The sequence below is a fragment of the Caenorhabditis remanei genome, chromosome I (assembly GCF_010183535.1).
Source record: "Caenorhabditis remanei strain PX506 chromosome I, whole genome shotgun sequence".
Taxonomy (NCBI): Eukaryota; Metazoa; Nematoda; class Chromadorea; order Rhabditida; family Rhabditidae; genus Caenorhabditis; species Caenorhabditis remanei.
Window position 1 is genome coordinate 10,924,435 of NC_071328.1, and position 16,193 is coordinate 10,940,627.

General features: G+C 38.4%; 5 protein-coding genes across 5 annotated transcripts; 2 read left to right on the top strand and 3 right to left on the bottom strand.

Moving 5' to 3' along the window:
• Positions 1-200: 200 nt before the first annotated feature.
• GCK72_002372 (uncharacterized protein) lies at positions 201-1,707 on the bottom strand (the record flags this gene model as incomplete). Its single annotated transcript, XM_053723396.1, has 5 exons — positions 201-338; positions 396-893; positions 942-1,124; positions 1,290-1,538; positions 1,585-1,707. 5 exons carry the CDS (start codon positions 1,705-1,707, stop codon positions 201-203), a joined length of 1,191 nt encoding a protein of 396 aa, XP_053592041.1.
• A 649-nt stretch (positions 1,708-2,356) lies between these two features.
• On the top strand, positions 2,357-5,808 carry GCK72_002373 (uncharacterized protein; the record flags this gene model as incomplete). Its single annotated transcript, XM_053723397.1, has 16 exons — positions 2,357-2,434; positions 2,488-2,626; positions 2,678-2,740; positions 2,787-2,925; positions 2,978-3,066; positions 3,145-3,287; positions 3,335-3,574; positions 3,755-3,877; positions 3,929-4,066; positions 4,110-4,343; positions 4,387-4,539; positions 4,582-4,917; positions 4,961-5,059; positions 5,104-5,396; positions 5,441-5,626; positions 5,673-5,808. The coding sequence occupies 16 exons, from the start codon at positions 2,357-2,359 to the stop codon at positions 5,806-5,808; spliced, it is 2,589 nt and encodes an 862-aa protein (XP_053592042.1).
• A 227-nt stretch (positions 5,809-6,035) lies between these two features.
• Positions 6,036-6,646, top strand: GCK72_002374 (uncharacterized protein; the record flags this gene model as incomplete). Its single annotated transcript, XM_003112010.2, has 3 exons — positions 6,036-6,094; positions 6,190-6,335; positions 6,381-6,646. 3 exons carry the CDS (start codon positions 6,036-6,038, stop codon positions 6,644-6,646), a joined length of 471 nt encoding a protein of 156 aa, XP_003112058.2.
• A 269-nt stretch (positions 6,647-6,915) lies between these two features.
• Positions 6,916-10,346, bottom strand: GCK72_002375 (uncharacterized protein; the record flags this gene model as incomplete). Its single annotated transcript, XM_003112157.2, has 11 exons — positions 6,916-7,131; positions 7,196-7,853; positions 7,896-8,261; positions 8,312-8,434; positions 8,489-8,769; positions 8,814-9,075; positions 9,119-9,388; positions 9,443-9,553; positions 9,632-9,908; positions 9,973-10,064; positions 10,117-10,346. 11 exons carry the CDS (start codon positions 10,344-10,346, stop codon positions 6,916-6,918), a joined length of 2,886 nt encoding a protein of 961 aa, XP_003112205.2.
• Positions 10,347-12,418: 2,072 nt separating this feature from the next.
• Positions 12,419-16,013, bottom strand: GCK72_002376 (uncharacterized protein; the record flags this gene model as incomplete). Its single annotated transcript, XM_003112052.2, has 11 exons — positions 12,419-12,634; positions 12,685-13,309; positions 13,356-13,763; positions 13,833-13,967; positions 14,018-14,319; positions 14,372-14,600; positions 14,653-14,829; positions 14,948-15,136; positions 15,482-15,572; positions 15,617-15,711; positions 15,784-16,013. 11 exons carry the CDS (start codon positions 16,011-16,013, stop codon positions 12,419-12,421), a joined length of 2,697 nt encoding a protein of 898 aa, XP_003112100.2.
• Between the last annotated feature and the right edge of the window lie 180 nt (positions 16,014-16,193).

The window sequence follows — 16,193 nt, forward strand, 5'->3', positions numbered from 1 at the left end:
ACCGTTTGAACAGTATAAGGGTCATTGAACCCAGTATTTCAACATTTATGATATTAACATATCTAATATGACAATCATTTTTTGCTGTAAACGATGAAAGAACGAAAACATGATGTTTGAAAATATCAGGGCAACATAAGAACCAGGAATTACAGATTATAAATTAAACTTATTATCGGGACCACCAAAAAAAATACACATTAGTATACGATTCGTTGAAGCATTTTCTCGAATCTCTTAAATAATTCCATGTTTCCCATTAAATGGGCCAAGTTCAGCCCGAGTAGAGCTACGTTCTCAAGCATGTTCTCGTCGAGTTGTCCGTCACTCAAAAGTAACTGAAACGAAATAGATATATGCTCTTATGAATAAGTAGCCAGTGATTCTAAACTTACAATTACATATTCGTGGGCCTTCTTGAAGTTGTTCTTCCGCATATATGCCATGGTTATCAACATGAGTGCACGATGTTTTGCTCTGACTGTCGTCGTCGTTGCAACAACTCGTAGACAATATTCGATTGCTCGGTTGTATCTCCCTATCCCAATCATTCCCTCGGCTTTGTAGGTGAGTAGAAGCGTCAGACTGTCCACACATTCGCCAGTTTTGTCGTATTTCATCAATATGAAGTTGACTGTTTCTATCGCCTCAGTATACTTCTTCAGTTTAAGTAGCAGAAATCCATGAAGGGTGGCAGCTGCATAGTGAACAGGCTCCCTGCTTGAATGCTTTGCTAAAGCGAAAGTCATCAGCGTGGCTGTTTCAGCGAATCTTAGATTCATGTCAGGATGGCGAGCTTTGAGTTCGTTGCATCGCCGGCGTAGGGAGGCGACATATCGTCGATCACAACCCGCAAAAAGGCGCTTGTAACTGTCCTTGAATTCCCATACTTCCTGAAAAAGTTATAAGTAATATTTATCTCTAGAACGAACGCTTCTCACTTCGTAGAATTCATAGATGAGCGCTTCTGACACTCGAATCCAGACAAGAACATTCGTGTTGAAATATGGAATACATGGTCGAATGCGATGAAACATTTCTCGATAACATCCATCGTGATGAGCTTCGAGACCACGGCTGTAGAGCATCAGGATATCTCGAATCGCTAGATCCGTTGAGCCATGCTGAGGGTATAGTTCCTGGCGGCATTATTAAAATCCTTTCGGTGCGGGCGGGGACTTTCAAAATTTTTCTTGGTTTTTCGCAATTAAAAACAAAGTGTTATTTGTTTCGAATACAAAATTGATTTTTAGTAATATTGTAGGGGGTAAATAAAAGCAAATTCTTACCTCGTTCACCATCTTCTTCAGAACGCCTTGCTGTTCTTCAGAAAGAGCGATAGCATGCCTTTTAAAGCTTCGTTTCATATGGTTAATCCATTGAGATGCCATTGAAGATGACACTGTTGTAGCTGTGCTGGAAAGACCGGTCATTTCTCCTTTTTCAGTCTTTCTTCGGAATTTTTCCATGATCTCTGTGAGATCTGCTTCGTCTCTTACGCCTTCCATCATTCGAATGCAATCAGCGGCGGTCTGGAGCTAAAAATATGAGTTATCATTGTAGAGGCAGGAAGCGGAAACTTACGTTATCTTCGCTGTCATATGCAGCGCCTCCATTATCTCCTTCTACTATTAACTCGAACTCAGGACGGGTCAGGTGTGAGTGTGACGTTGCCGAAGATTTCTTGTCTTCTTTACTTTCCATCATTTTGCCGCCCTTTTGACGAGCGCTGTAAAAATGCAACTTATCAAAAATAAGTTCGAAGGATTTAAAGGAACAGTGTTATATAACAATATTGGTGTATTTTTTCTTAATTAACGGCTTTCATCGATCATAAGATTTATTTGTCTCTTCTATTATTGTTTAACAAAGCTGGGTTGAGCTGGTAAAGCTGAATAGCATAGACTGGATTTTAAGCAAAGAGGAAGCTATTCGTCGCGTCAGTTAAAATTAGCCAAAAGGCTTGTTTTGGGTGCTTATGAAAGGTTATTTATAACATATTTGATTGAAAATTTAATACTTTTCATTGGAGAGCCGCTTTTATTGTTACTCATTGTGTTCTGTTCGTTCAGTTTGATTAGCAGCAGAAAAGACGGAGTAAATAAAAATAAGGAAAAAGTGTATTTTCGTGAACAAAAACTCGAATCTTTTCTTTTTTTGAGAAAAACAAGCTTTCTCGCGTATTACACTGAAAAGTCTGCGTTCAACAAAATGGCGTCCGCGGGCCGACAAAAAGCGGGAACTTCGGCCGCGAATTTTCTGTTTACTTTTGGACGAAGACACCGGCCGACGCATCGATCATAAACCGAATTTTATAGTTAGAAAAATTAAAGTCTAAGAAGAATTTGGAAACGGGATGAATGGGAACGGCGCCGCTCCGGTGGCCGCGGCGAGAAGACAACGTCCTATGCCCACCGAAAGGTCTGCAGTCACTGTAAGAAATAGATTTTTCAGTACAAAAACTTTCAGTCAAAAAATTTTTTTCAGTCTAACGAGACAGGACTTCTAATAAATGTAATTCGTTCTTTGACTTCTTCAGTTTCGGAAGATCAGAGAGAAGTTGAGAAATCAAGATTAGAGAAAGGATATAAAGAATCGGGAGTTCTCATTGACCGCTTGGTTAAAAGTAAGTCTCCAGAACGTTCACTGAACTAAAATTGATAAAAGATTCATTCAGATCATCAACAGGACGTAGAAAAATGTCTGGTATCTTTTCGAGATGTTTCTTCCAAAATTTCCAGTATGTTTACAAAACAAACGTTCTCAGTAATAAATGTGATTCGCAGATTGTCGAGAAAGAATACACAATGTTCGAAATGCACTTCACACGGTTAAAAGTTTATTGGAGCTCAGAAGAGATGACCTGAAAAAGTTATGGCATGAGAATGCACAGCAAAAGTCTGTTTGCGAAATAATGGCCAAACTGTGAGTCGTGAAATTTGCATTGTAGAAAGTTTTTGACTATTCACTCATTCAGAGAAGAGCTTCGAGAAGCGCCATCAAAAATCGAGAATCTTATATCAAAGGAACAATATCAGCAAGCTGCGGACACGGTTACAGAGTCGAGTTAGTTTCAGTTGCATAAATTTATATTCGATTTGGAAAAAAGTCATTTAAAAATTACAACAAGAAACTTTTTTTCAGGAGATTTGATAAATGGTCGGCTATCTCGAGTAGAAGGTCTTTCACATCTATCTGCAGAAATCGAACGATTCACCAAAATTCTCATCGACAGAATAAATGACAGCCTGGTCAACATGTTGGTTGTTGAACCATTCGAGAAGCATGTATGAGATACAGTTTGTATAACATATGATAAATTACTTACTTGAAGCTTCTTCATATTCTTCGAACCATTCCTGAACATCGGATCAATCAAAATTCATATTGCCTCTCGCTTCTGACCAAATCACGAAACAATTCTGGTTCTGGATCATCATTTAACAACGCTAAAGCTAAATCTCGGATAGTGTCTTCTGTAGGAGCTCTGTCAACAATTCTAAGGACTTCAGAGGAGAGGAATTGGGATGTGGACAGACTAATGATGCTAGGAAAAAACATGATTGACAAAATGGTATTGATTCAAAATGTCATCTGATTCAGTGTTGATTTCAGATTGTAAACACCGTACAAGTGATGAAAATAGGAGCAAATATTGATGAGAGTAATGAGGGAGATACGACCCATTTAAAACAGTTAATGCAATTAGTAAGTTATCACAATCAAACGATGAAAAGAATATAATAGTTTTCAGTTATCTGCTCAATTCGATTCCGCCAGTCAGCAACATGCTGAATTTGGAGTTTTAGTAGAGAAAAAATTGGGAAGAATTGATGTTCTCACGTCGTTTTGGAGATCTGCACAATCTGCTATTGAGGTATTTAGGAAACAATAAATTGGACTACTGTATGCAGTATTTTTTGTTAAGGTTGTAGTTTCGGAGCATCTCGATATTAATCCACTACTCGAAAAGCAAAATGTATTGGTAACAGTCAATCGGAAACAGCTTTTCCGTTTTGAAAACACTGCATGTGCCGCTCCGAATACAAATTCTTCCAGTCATCAAGTGAATTTCAGATCGATATCAAAATTATAAGTAAAAAATTCAGGCAAAAGCATTGATATGCAAACCATCTGCGTATAATATCAAAGTGATTTTTCCAATTCTTAGTCGAATGATGGAAACAACGGAGAAGAATATAAACGATTCGCCATGTGAATTACGACGGTTCATGCATTCATTCGTAATGCGAGTGTTTGTTGAACGAGTTAAAGGAGAACTTGCATCAAGGATCGAAGGAGCTTTGAGAGGAGGAGAAGCTGTTAGAATTTCCACGAATAAGGTAATTAGGGTATAATAAACATGAAAATATCAAGAGATTTCAGAAAATTCTGCCATCATGTGAGAAAGTATTGAGTTTGTGTAAAGATATACACGACTTGATAATTTCAATCGATCTTTATGCTGATCGATTCGCTGCTCTCTGGATTCTCGTTCTCACCGATTACTTCAAAAATATGACAGATGTTTATGAAAAGGTAACATAAACATTTCTTCTGATAACTAATTTTATGCCTCAGATGACTCCGAAAACATCAGATCCTTCACTTCCTTCGTCAGACACTATTCCTACTAGATGTCAGAAAATCTCAGCTGCTTGGACAGCTGATGACGATATTTCACGTCTTCTGATGAGTCTCCCTAACTGGCATACTGCTTCGATTTCTCCAATGACTCCAGCGGCTGAAAGTGAACATGATGTTGGGGAACGAAACAAGAGAGAATCAGAGATTCTGATTGGAAATCTTGGGACTCAAGCTCACAATAGTTTGAATGAGAGTAATTTGATAATTGATATGAACGATATCAAAATGTTTGCCAGTCTACATGAATCTCTGCGATGGTTTAGTGAAGAAGTAGGTAGTTGTAATAAATCAGAAAGATAATTATTGTTTCCAGATTCGTGAACTCGTTCATTCTCTTCCTGCTAATGTAAAAATGATGCTCGATACATGTATGGTTCAAGTTCAATTAAAAGATGGCCAAATGATAGATAATGTTAGTTCATTTAACGGAAAATAAAGATTTCACTACATTTTCAGAACTCCGTACCTTCTGCAATCGAAGATTGCGTCCGCCGTCTTGAATCTATCGCCGACTCTTGTCTTTTACTCCTACATATCGAAATCCGTGTTCACTGTTTTTTCCACCTTGCTCCATTAGCTAAATATCGTAATACATCGTCTCATAACGAAGTGGATCCAGAAGTTGTTGCTCTTGGAAAGGATCTTCATCAATTCCATGACAACCTGAAAGATGTTCTATCGCCTTCAAAATTAGCTTACGTTTTCGATGGCCTTGGTCATCTTTGTGCATCGTTGTTCATTCACTACAGGTACGGTTTTAAAAAGAAGAGCCTATTTTATGATCGGGTTCCAGTCAATTCATGCCACGCCTTACCGAAGCTGCCAAAAAACGAGTTTGTCGAAACGTTTGGGGAGTTCAACAAAGACTATCGAGAATCACAAACCGCCGAGAATTGGATCTAGATAGAGCTCGTGCATTCTTCGATTTGTTGCTAGATAACACGCCAGATGGAATTTTGGCTATTGTTCCAGAGAAAAGGTTTCCTGGCTTTCACAAGTACAGCATTAAATTGAAAACATTTCAGATCCTTATTCACGGCAACAGAACTCAACTATCTTCTTGCTTTATCCGTTCGTAGTGATAAAGCACTCTCCAATCAACCAGGCGCACTCGAAAAACGACAAATGATACTGAACTCTATTCTCAATCAAAAGAAATAACGATCTTGGCTTCATATTTATTAATTTTTTTCTAGGTGCTTTCTTCTCACTCTACTTCTGTGATTTTTAAACTCAAGTTATTATTTGAACGCCTCTTTCACGTGTAATATTAGAAAAATAAAACAAATTATCTCGATTTTTCACTATATGTCAATTGTTGTACAACATAAAACTAATACTTATGTGAAACGCTTTTAATAGCGCAGTGATTTTCATAGTTCAGGTTGATGGCCCAGATCATTTCCGACGTTGTCCACACCGTTTCGGATTTTTTGCCAATTAAACGGTGAGTAGTTTACATGGTTTGTTGTTAATAAAAAAGCATCGATGAGATTCACTCTTGTTAGACGAAAAGAAAATACCAAGAATGTTATTTTTCAGATTTGCAGCACTTTTTCCAGCTGTTGCGTCATCTCCAACAGTAGAGTCTCTCATTTTGCCACCTGCGATTGACATGTCTCCATTTATTCGTCTCGCTGGACTCTCTGGAGCTGCTGCGATTTCTCTTGGAGCATACGGATCTCATGGTAAATGACCGGAAGTTTTCCCGATACTGATTTTATTTTATACAGTACTCCGTGATGATCCATCAATTGAAGAGCGTCGAAGAACCGCTTTCGACACTGCTTCCCGCTATCATTTGATTCACTCAGTGGCTCTTCTAGCTTCTCCGTCTGCACGCTTTCCACTACTTACAGCTGGTCTCTTCACTACTGGAATGCTTCTTTTCTGCGGTCCATGTTATCACTATAGCATTACAGGCATTGAATCGACTAGAAAGTACACACCAATTGGAGGAGTTACTCTGATAATTGCTTGGTTATCTTTCATTTTGTAAACTTCAAACTCTTAGAAAAGGACCCTTATTGTAAAGATATTTACTCGAATAATTGGTAAAACATAAACTATTTAAAATACGGGAACATTTTACGGAAAAATACGGAAAAAAATTTCGGACGGGTTTCTTTAGAACAGTGGGGGAAATGATGAAATTCTGGAATAGACCAATAATAATTACAAATGAAATAAATCAGGTCAACATGCAAAAAAATAAAGCTATTTCTCAAAAATATCAATTTGAATTTCGTGGATTAACAACTGCTAGTTCTACTGACGATCATAGAAAAGAACGTAGCCTGAAGTTCGGATTGAAACTTCAACATGTTCCCTTTTCACCTCCTCAATGTCATTATCTGAGCAGTAGATCCATTTTGAGGACTTATTGGGATCTTTGATGTAAGCCACGTAGTGTCCTCTGTGTGGCGAATCTCCAAGGTGACAGACGACTGCTACCAAATTGTACTTGACGTCTTCGGGGGCATGCTGAATAGAGAAAGATTGATTTTTTGTGTAAAGTTTTTCAGTGTAAAGGGAATACTTCACTTACCGTGTCTCGTTCCTGTGCAGTCATTGTTTCACAGTTCTCTTGATCAATTTTGCACTCTGAAATTTCTCCGTTTTCGGCAGTGTGTATTTTATTTCTTCTCTCGAGAGTGTCTTCTTCTGACTCATTGTCATCCGCTTTCCGTTTACTTCCGCATCGTGATGTTTTATTGGCGACGTTTTGCTGTAAAGCGGATGACTGGGAATCGGTATTTTGTGAACAAGACTTCGATAGAGAGGTCGTCGGTTCGTAGTGATGGAATTTATTATTCAAGTAAATCGATCCTCCCGACGACGATCCCCCTCCACGTGGAATATGAGACACCCATCGACGATCCAAAAATGTCAAAATCTCGATGTTCAGCATATTGGCCATTGCGAAAATCTCACAGGAGACAGCCCATTCAGAGTTCTTTTCCACTTTCTTGACATAATTTTCGTAGTTTTTCTCCTTACAGTACTTCTTCAGATTTTCTTCATTGTTTTTGAGGTATTCGGCAGTGGCTAATCGGAGCCTTCGGTGGAATTTTTCGGAACCAGTGAGACACCAAGAGATCGCACGATAGAAGCAGTTACCATCACCTTTGATCATAGCTGTTTCCGCAGGAGAATCAGAGCGCGACATCTTCTCAACGGGTAATTTCAAACTATCAAGATGTGATCTGAAATAATATTTTTTGATTCATAATTTCTTCTTCTCTTACCTCACAGATTTCTCGCAGAAGGCTATATTCAACTTCCCGAGTATTTCTTTCACATCTTCGATATCCGAAAGCGGCTCGAAATAAAGATCCTTCGACTTTTTCACTGATTCTATGATTATGTCATTTTGTGATTCTTCTTGTGATGCATTGCCATTCTCATCTGGTTTAAGGTCTTCGAATTTCAAAGAAGAAGAAGCTGGGCGTTCGACGAAATTATATTGATTCATATCGAAGTTTTCCGGTTCTGTGTGAGACCTGAGTGAAGATAAGTCAATTTCGAACGCATCATTCACAGAACAGTCTTTCTTCTTTGTTATGCCTTCTGTTTCTTGCATTTCATATAGTCTCAAATTCATGATAAGGCTTCTAAAAGAGAAAAGTAAGTCTGAAGATATCAAGTTAGATGGTAGACGTACGGTGGAAATTTCGAAATTCGTTCACAAGCCGAAGACCGGGTTTCTTTGCAATATGAGCATTCTTTTTCCACTGGAGACCATTCGGAAAGCGAGGAAAGAAGCTTTTGAACATAGCAATTTTCACTGAAATAACACATTTTCTTTCAAATCAGAAACTTGGTAAGAAAACGAACAAACCTCACGTTGAGGGATAAATCTGATCGATAATCAGATTTTCGTTCCGTTTTGTGACAGGATTGACAAGCATACAACGTTTCTACCTCGTATTCGAATACTTTTGACGGGTTAAGAAGAGCAATACTCTTTCCTTTCATGGTCTTTGACTTTTTCCTGTTGGCTTCTATTACGTCATCGACTGATCCTAGAAGCATTAAAAGATACTCATGAGCATCTTGCTGGTTATCATTGTCGAAGTCATGATTGATTCTTCCAAGATTCTGACGGATTCTCGTCAATCTCTGAATATTTACATGCAATAACATTTAGTACTGCAACAACTTACACTTCTAGTCATGCGGCGGAGAATCATATTATTTTCGACTATTTCTTCACGGGCGCTCAAAGTCGACATCATGTCCAACATGTCAGCGAACAAAGTATATTTCTGCTCCAATTTTGTGGTTGAATACTTTTGATTTTCGAAGAAATTATTTTTATCTTTCTCCGTAAGCTTGAGAATCCTACAGCGAGAAATCATTGGATGACACGCCGATAAAGCTTGCATAGTGGCGTTGAAGTAGCACGAGTTTCCAGTATTTTCCAGCCTGAGATTAGGAAATTTACTCTTTGACTAAACTTTCAACCTACCTTCTGTTTCGGAATTCATCTTTCGTAGGTGATGGCGAAGGAGTAGAACAATTCTTCTCTGATATGTTTTCTTTAAACTCCTTATCCAAATCAGGTGAATCAGTTAGGCATTTTATTTCAGAAACCACCGAGATCGATTTTGAAGGAACCTCATTGTCCAGTTTTCCTGGCTTCGATATCTTTGGCTTTGCAGGGGGGAACATATCCGTTGGTGAACCAATTTCGATACGATTTGATTTCTCCGGTGTGAAGTAAGACTCAACAGGTTCTCTGGAAGGAAGTTACTTTCATGAGATGTATTGTACATTTTGGTATGCAACTCACTCTTTCTTCGGCAGACGTTCAACTGGGTTTTCAAAAGGTTCGAAATCCATTGGTGACGCGTTTTGACTACGATTCGACTTGGCAGCTTTATAAAGAGTCACATCTGGTTCTCTGAAAGAAAGTTGTCACATATAAGCAAAAAAGTGATTGTGAGATAACAACTTCACGTTATAATAATAAAGAACTCACTCTTTCTTCGCCGGAAATGTATTTGTGAACGAGTCTATAGCATCGCTTCGAGACACCAATTGTTTCATATATCCCAGACTTGGAAGTTGTTTGGGCGGAGTCTGCTGGGAAACAGGTGAGACATTCATTGCTCTCGACTGGGATCTTTGTCGTTCTAGTTCAGCTAAGCAATTTTTCTCGTTGTAAATCGGGCGTATCTGATAGATGTCTTTGTTAAGCACTTCTGTAGAGACGATCAATGGAACTTGTTTGCTTTTGGGTTTCTTGCTCTGCATTTCTTAAAGATTTTTGAATTATTTTTGCACTCTTTTCTTTCAAAAATTCAGAATATTCTCACTCACTGTCCTTATTTTCTTTAATCATTTTATTGAACTGTTCTGTCACCCATTCGATAAATTGCTCGTATTCTGGTTTGAACGTCATCTTAAGTGACCTGAACAAACAATCAAATCAAAAGCCCTACATTTGTCCATTTTGAAACTCACAAATAACCTTTTTCAGTTTCGGGCACGAGTAGAAAATTCAAATGTTTCTTTCCGGCTTTCAGAATCTTGAATTGGAACTGGGTACATGGAAGGATTCGGGGAGCTTCATCTGGCTTGGGACTCAGTATCTCCAAATGGGCTGGAGCAAATTTTAGTCGGCGGTTTTGAAAATGAATATTGGTTCCCCCTTTGCCAACAAAGTAGCAGTCCACCACGAACTGATCTGTCATCTGAAGAAGTCCAAATACTTAGTTTATTGATAGTGAGTCAAGAAAATAGAAGCAAACACGTGTACAAATGAAATCACGGTCAATCAAATGAATGTGAGCCCGTTGATTAAAAAGAGATAGGAAAAATAAATATGTGTAACAACTTAAAAACTCGATTTGGCGCGTGGAAATAGATCACAGTTGTCCATCTTGAAGAAAGCTGATTGGCAACGAGATTATTTTCAAACAATAATTGACTAATACACAGTCTCCCAGACTCCGAGTAAGAACTGCAAGGAAATTCTTGATCTACCCTCACGAAACGAAAAATTTGAGAACTTAGCAGGTCTAGAACATTATTTCTATAATTTTTAGAGTAAAGCTCCAAGTCAGGAATGATAAAATTCAAGTTTTAGAATTATTCAGAATGCATTATCAACCCATTCAATCCAAAATATCCTGGTTTTATATATTTTTTCAGGTCGAAATGGCTATTTTTCATTTTGATTTCGGAAAAATCTACGGGGTTTGTTTATTTCTCAACATTATCCAACGAATGATATCTCAAAACGTGCTCCGGAGATTTGTACATATTTCTGTAGGACGGTTTTTTAATATGCTCATTAGTTTTCGAGAAAATAACAAAAAATTGAAAAAAATTCAGAATTTGATCGATTTCTCGAAAACTAATGAGCAAATTGAAAAACTGTCCTACAGAAATGTGAAAAAATCTCCGGAGCACGTTTTGAGCTATCATTCGTTGGATAATGTTGAGAAATAAACAAATCCCGTAGATTTTTCCGAAATCAAAATGAAAAATTGCCTTTTCGACTTGAAAAAGTATTTGAAACCAGGATTTTTTGGATTGAATGGGTTGATAATGCTTTCTGAATAATTCAAAAACTTGAATTTTATCATTCCTGACTTGGAGCTTTACTCTAAAAATCAAAAAATAAATTTGTAGACCTGCTAATTTCTCAAAATTTTCATTTCATTAGGGTAGATCAAATATTTCCTTGCAGTTCGTTTTAGGAGGCTGGGAGACTGTGTAATAACAAAGAATAGAGGCCGTACCGAACGGGAAGAAACGGGGAGCGAGAGAAACGAAACCGGGAGAAACGAAACCGGGAGAAGCGAAACGGGGAGAAACGAAACCGGGAGAAATGGCCTAGCGGCGATTTTCGGGCAGTACATGTGCAAAAACTGAGCGCATGTACTGCCTGAAAATCGCCGCTACGCCGTTTCTCCCGGTTTCGTTTCTCCCGGTTTCGTTTCTCCCGGTTTCGTGTTTCTCCCGCTTTCGTTTCTCTCGCTTCCCGTTTCTACCCGTCCGGTACGGCCTCAAAGAATAAAAGAACAGCAGCTGTATATAAAAGTTTTAGGTCCTTGCGCGTACTGTCCTATGTCGGATACGCGAACACAGCAACGCGTAAAAACATACATATTTAAGAAATTTCAGCATTCAGGAGACCGTACAAATCGGGAAGAACGCGCGATCGGTAGGAAACGAATCAGGAAGAAACGGATCGGGAAGAACCAAATCGCGCCTAAGCGTTGCTACTGAAAAGACTGTATTTGCATCCTGCGCGCGCGCTTTTCGCAACTTTGCCGCACGGTTTTCGTTCTTCCTGATCCATTTCTTCCCGATTCGTTTCTTCCCGATCGCGAGTTCTTCCCGATTTGTACGGTCTCGCATTCAGTCATTCAAGCTGTGCAATTTAGAATAGCAAAAAAATTCCGTCGATAAGGTTGCTACAATTTGCTTCTTATTGATAATCTTAAATGTTTCATATTAAGCGTCGGACACCAACTTTGTGGTGAGATTTATGAGTGCAGATTAGTAAAGCTAGTCGTTTATTTCCTGGATCGGCAAGTAAAAATGTGAAAAAGCATGTATTCAAAATATTAACAACAAAGAATTTAGAATATGGATAAAAAATAACAGTGATTTATACAGAGGAAATGATCAAGAATGATGGAAGAAAAGTTGAGCACCAGAAAAAAGGAGGCTATATGATCTGATATAAGAAAAAATATGGAACAATTCTAGCGAGTTCAAAGTACTAAAAGCATTCAGTATTTCATTTTGCTATCTACTGGCGTTCGTAAAATAGCAAATGACAACGATACGACACTGCATCGATAACTTCTCCAACAGAAACATCCGTTATTTTGTGATCATCACATTTGAGCCACTTATCATCGTTGAGGTTCTTCGTGTAAGCATAGTAGTGCCCGAACTTCATATTGCCAATATGACAAATAGCAGCGATGAGTTGATATGTACACAATTCTGAAGGATCAGCTTCCTGTAAAGTTGGACATGGTCACGTCATTCCTATCATTATACTGTACAAACCTTTGGCTTCTTTTCCGTGTTGCAACTTCTTGTAGGTTTCTGTTTAGTCGGAAGCTTGGCTGGAGTTATGGTTTTGTTTTTTGAAGAAGATTCAGCATTTTTAGATATTTCAGCATCGCCTTCTTCTCCGCCATCACGTACACATCTTCTTTTATGAGCTCTCCGATCTCTAGAATCCGCACCATGTTTTTTTAATGATGTCACTGGTTCGTAATGTTCACTGAGATTATTCAAATAAATCGACCCTTTCTTTGATGCTACTCCAGTCTGCGGTTGTTGCAATGACCAACCAGATGGTAGGAAGGTGTAAATGTTAACGTTCAGGAGTTTGGATATGGCGGCTATTTCGCATCCGGTGGCCCATGTTGCATCTTTGCTCATATCGCGCACATGTATCTCGTAGCTTGGAGCTGTGCAGTGTTTCTCTAGAGCGGATTGGTTGTTCTTCATATATTCAACCAATACTTTCCGTACTTGTTTGTGGTGTCCCTCAGTTCCAGTCAAAAACCACGAGATAGCACGAAAGAAGCAATTTCCGTCGCCGTCTATTATACTCTTTTCATCGGGATAGTCACTTTTCTTCATATCGGTGGATGGTTTATCTTTGAGAATTGAAGCGTGGTATCTGTAATTATTTATCAGAAATTCAGTTAGCTGCAGTTTGAGCTTACTCCATAAACTTTTTATTGTATTTGATTCCGAGCAAACGGGCCATCTTTTTCAGCTCTTCGGGACAACTAATGAGTTCGAAATAAAATGGATTGTTGATTATCTCGTTATCAAATTGTATGTCATCGTCTTCTGAAGGTTCTTTCGCTCCTCCCAGCACTTTAAAAGGACTCGAGCACTTCATACCTCCGTTCAACATCAGATTTTTCGTTGAGGTTATTTTTGAAGACGATATCTGTGGAGTTCCCACACCATTCAAATTTAAATTTTCGTCGCTTTTGCATACTTTTGCGAAAGAAGTAAACTTTGTGAGATCCAATTTTAGAGGAACATTTATTTGGCGGGAGTCTTTTCTTGAACCATCTTCCCCCCCGGAGTGCTGCGTCCGTAGTGGATTCAATATGATACATCTGAAAGATACAAATCGTAGGAATATAATAGACGTGATCTGACCATGAGTTTCGAAAAACTAGACTTACGGTGAGAATTTAACAAATCTTTCCCGAACAAATGCGTCTTCCGTGTTACACGACGAGCATCTCTTATCCAGAGATTCCGTTGCAAAGTAGACGTCTAACAGATCCCCTAACTCAATCGATCCATTTCTTGTTTCACTGATAATTAATATTTGGTTGTGTAGGAGTTGTGTAGCTAGTTTACTTACTCAATTGCAAGTTGAACAATGAGATTTGAAACTGATTCCACACTTTTCTTTGAGCAATTCACGCATTGATACTCTTTTTCAGTTATAGACTGTATTGCATGCATCGGATTTAATCCAGCCAAAGCCTTCACAAACACCGGGCTTTCATTGCTCTTCACATCAGGTGGACTTTTCACTTTGTCCTTTATTACATCGTTAATGCAGTCGATCACCAGTAGTAGGTATTCGTGAACATCTTGCTGCTCTGGAGTGTGAAATCTACCAACGAGAAATCCTGCGCTTCGTCGAATCTCCTTGAGCTTCTGGAAAAAATTACGAATAATGATCAGGCATCAATTGAATAAGTTGACTGACTTGGATTGATACAATATCAGGTGTTCTAGTCAAATGTTGAATCATTGTCAGGAAGCCTTCAAAAACGTTGAGTTTGAACTTCATTATGCTATCATCCTCTACATTAAACACGCGACTGTACATGGACGTGACTCTTGAGAGTTGATTACAACGTGAAACAATTGAGGGAGACGAAGCAAACGCCTGCATTGTTGCGTTGAAAAAACATGAGTTTCCGGTGTTTTTCAGACTGAAACAACAAATACATCTGAATTTAAAAGTCTATAGATGTCGAAAAATACCCTTTCTTTCGAGGGATGGTTTCTGGCATCAACATGTTCAGTTTTTCGCGGTGTGCATCTGCAGAGTTCTGTAAACCGTTTCTCGATCCATTTTGTGTAGCAAGCTTTTCGTTGGATCTTAGTTGCGACACTCTTGCATGTTGACCAGGTGATTTTGTTGACGATGTGTTTGGCTCTCTGAATTTTTTAAACGTTAGCTAGATATGTGATATTGTCAGGTGAGTGAAGTTACCATACTTTGTAGGGTCATTTGAACAACAAAACCGTTGAGAGGGGGAGGGGTTCAAATATTTACCTTTTATATATGTTCGGATTTCCTGAGCTCGTGCTAGGTTTTTGGGCAGATCCTGGCGCTACATTGAAATTTCTCGGAGATATGGAACTCACTGGAGGTAGCAGTGGTTTTCGTTTGGGACTTGGAGAATAGCTGTTTGCACTGACGGAAGGTTTCATTACAGGAATCTTCGGTGCATACTCTTGGTACCTGAAAAAGATCATACTAAAAAATAGTATAGAAGAATTGAAGCCTATCTTTGAAAAATAGATTTGTAATTTTTAGGCCGGATTCAGTCAAAAGACTCAAAAAATTTCGGAAGTTTGGATTTGGTAATTAAATCCCGGCTCGACCGGATCGGTAGAGATTCTCAAAACGGTCCAGCCTGCGACAACTCTGTTGAAAAAAAAACAAGTTTAAAAAGATATATCCGAAAGTCATTTGAGAATGTTAAAGAAGTTGGATAAGCATTCATTGTCAGAACCTATACAGCTTAATGCAAAAATAGCTTATTGGATTCCATAGAAACTGTCTTTATTTTGATACTTTACTGACTGATTCTCTTTAGTGGGAACTGATGAAGTTATACTTCGCTGTGGACCAACTGTTGGGACGTGCGTAGTTTTCGCTCGTACTTGTTGTACTTCTGAAAATGCAGATAGATCATGTGATTTTTTAAATTTTACTCACTATCTTTATTCGCTTCAAGGAATTTATTGTATTCCTCAACTACATATTGAGCGTAATCTCGGTTTGAATTATGGAATGCCAACTTTAGTCCCGGCCTGAAATAAAATAATTTTGTTTCCGTGAGTTTGTATAGCCTTTATGAATTATTTTAATACCAACACACTTACGAGCTTGCGAATTGGATGGAAAGAACAGTTCTTTCTCGCACATCTGGGTGCTTCAATGGTTTGTTTAATAATAGAGAGGAATCGAATTCTCGAACTGTTTCAAAACTTGAAGCTTTTAACACTTTGATCGTGCGTCCTTCGAATTTTATTCTATGATCTTTTAGAGTAATTAGCATTTTTTCTGATGTATTCGCGAAGATCGTGACATCTACCACGAATTTGTCTGTCATCTGAAATAGTCTGGATAATTTTGTCAAGAAGCAACGATAAGAAGTTATAAAAAGAGGTTGAACTATAAAATAATGCGTGAACTCCTAGATCCTTATCAGTTAGTTTCATCATAAATAGAAAGATTATAAGAGGAGAAACGTTATTTCCCTTATTCATCTCAACCCTAGAACCACATTTCG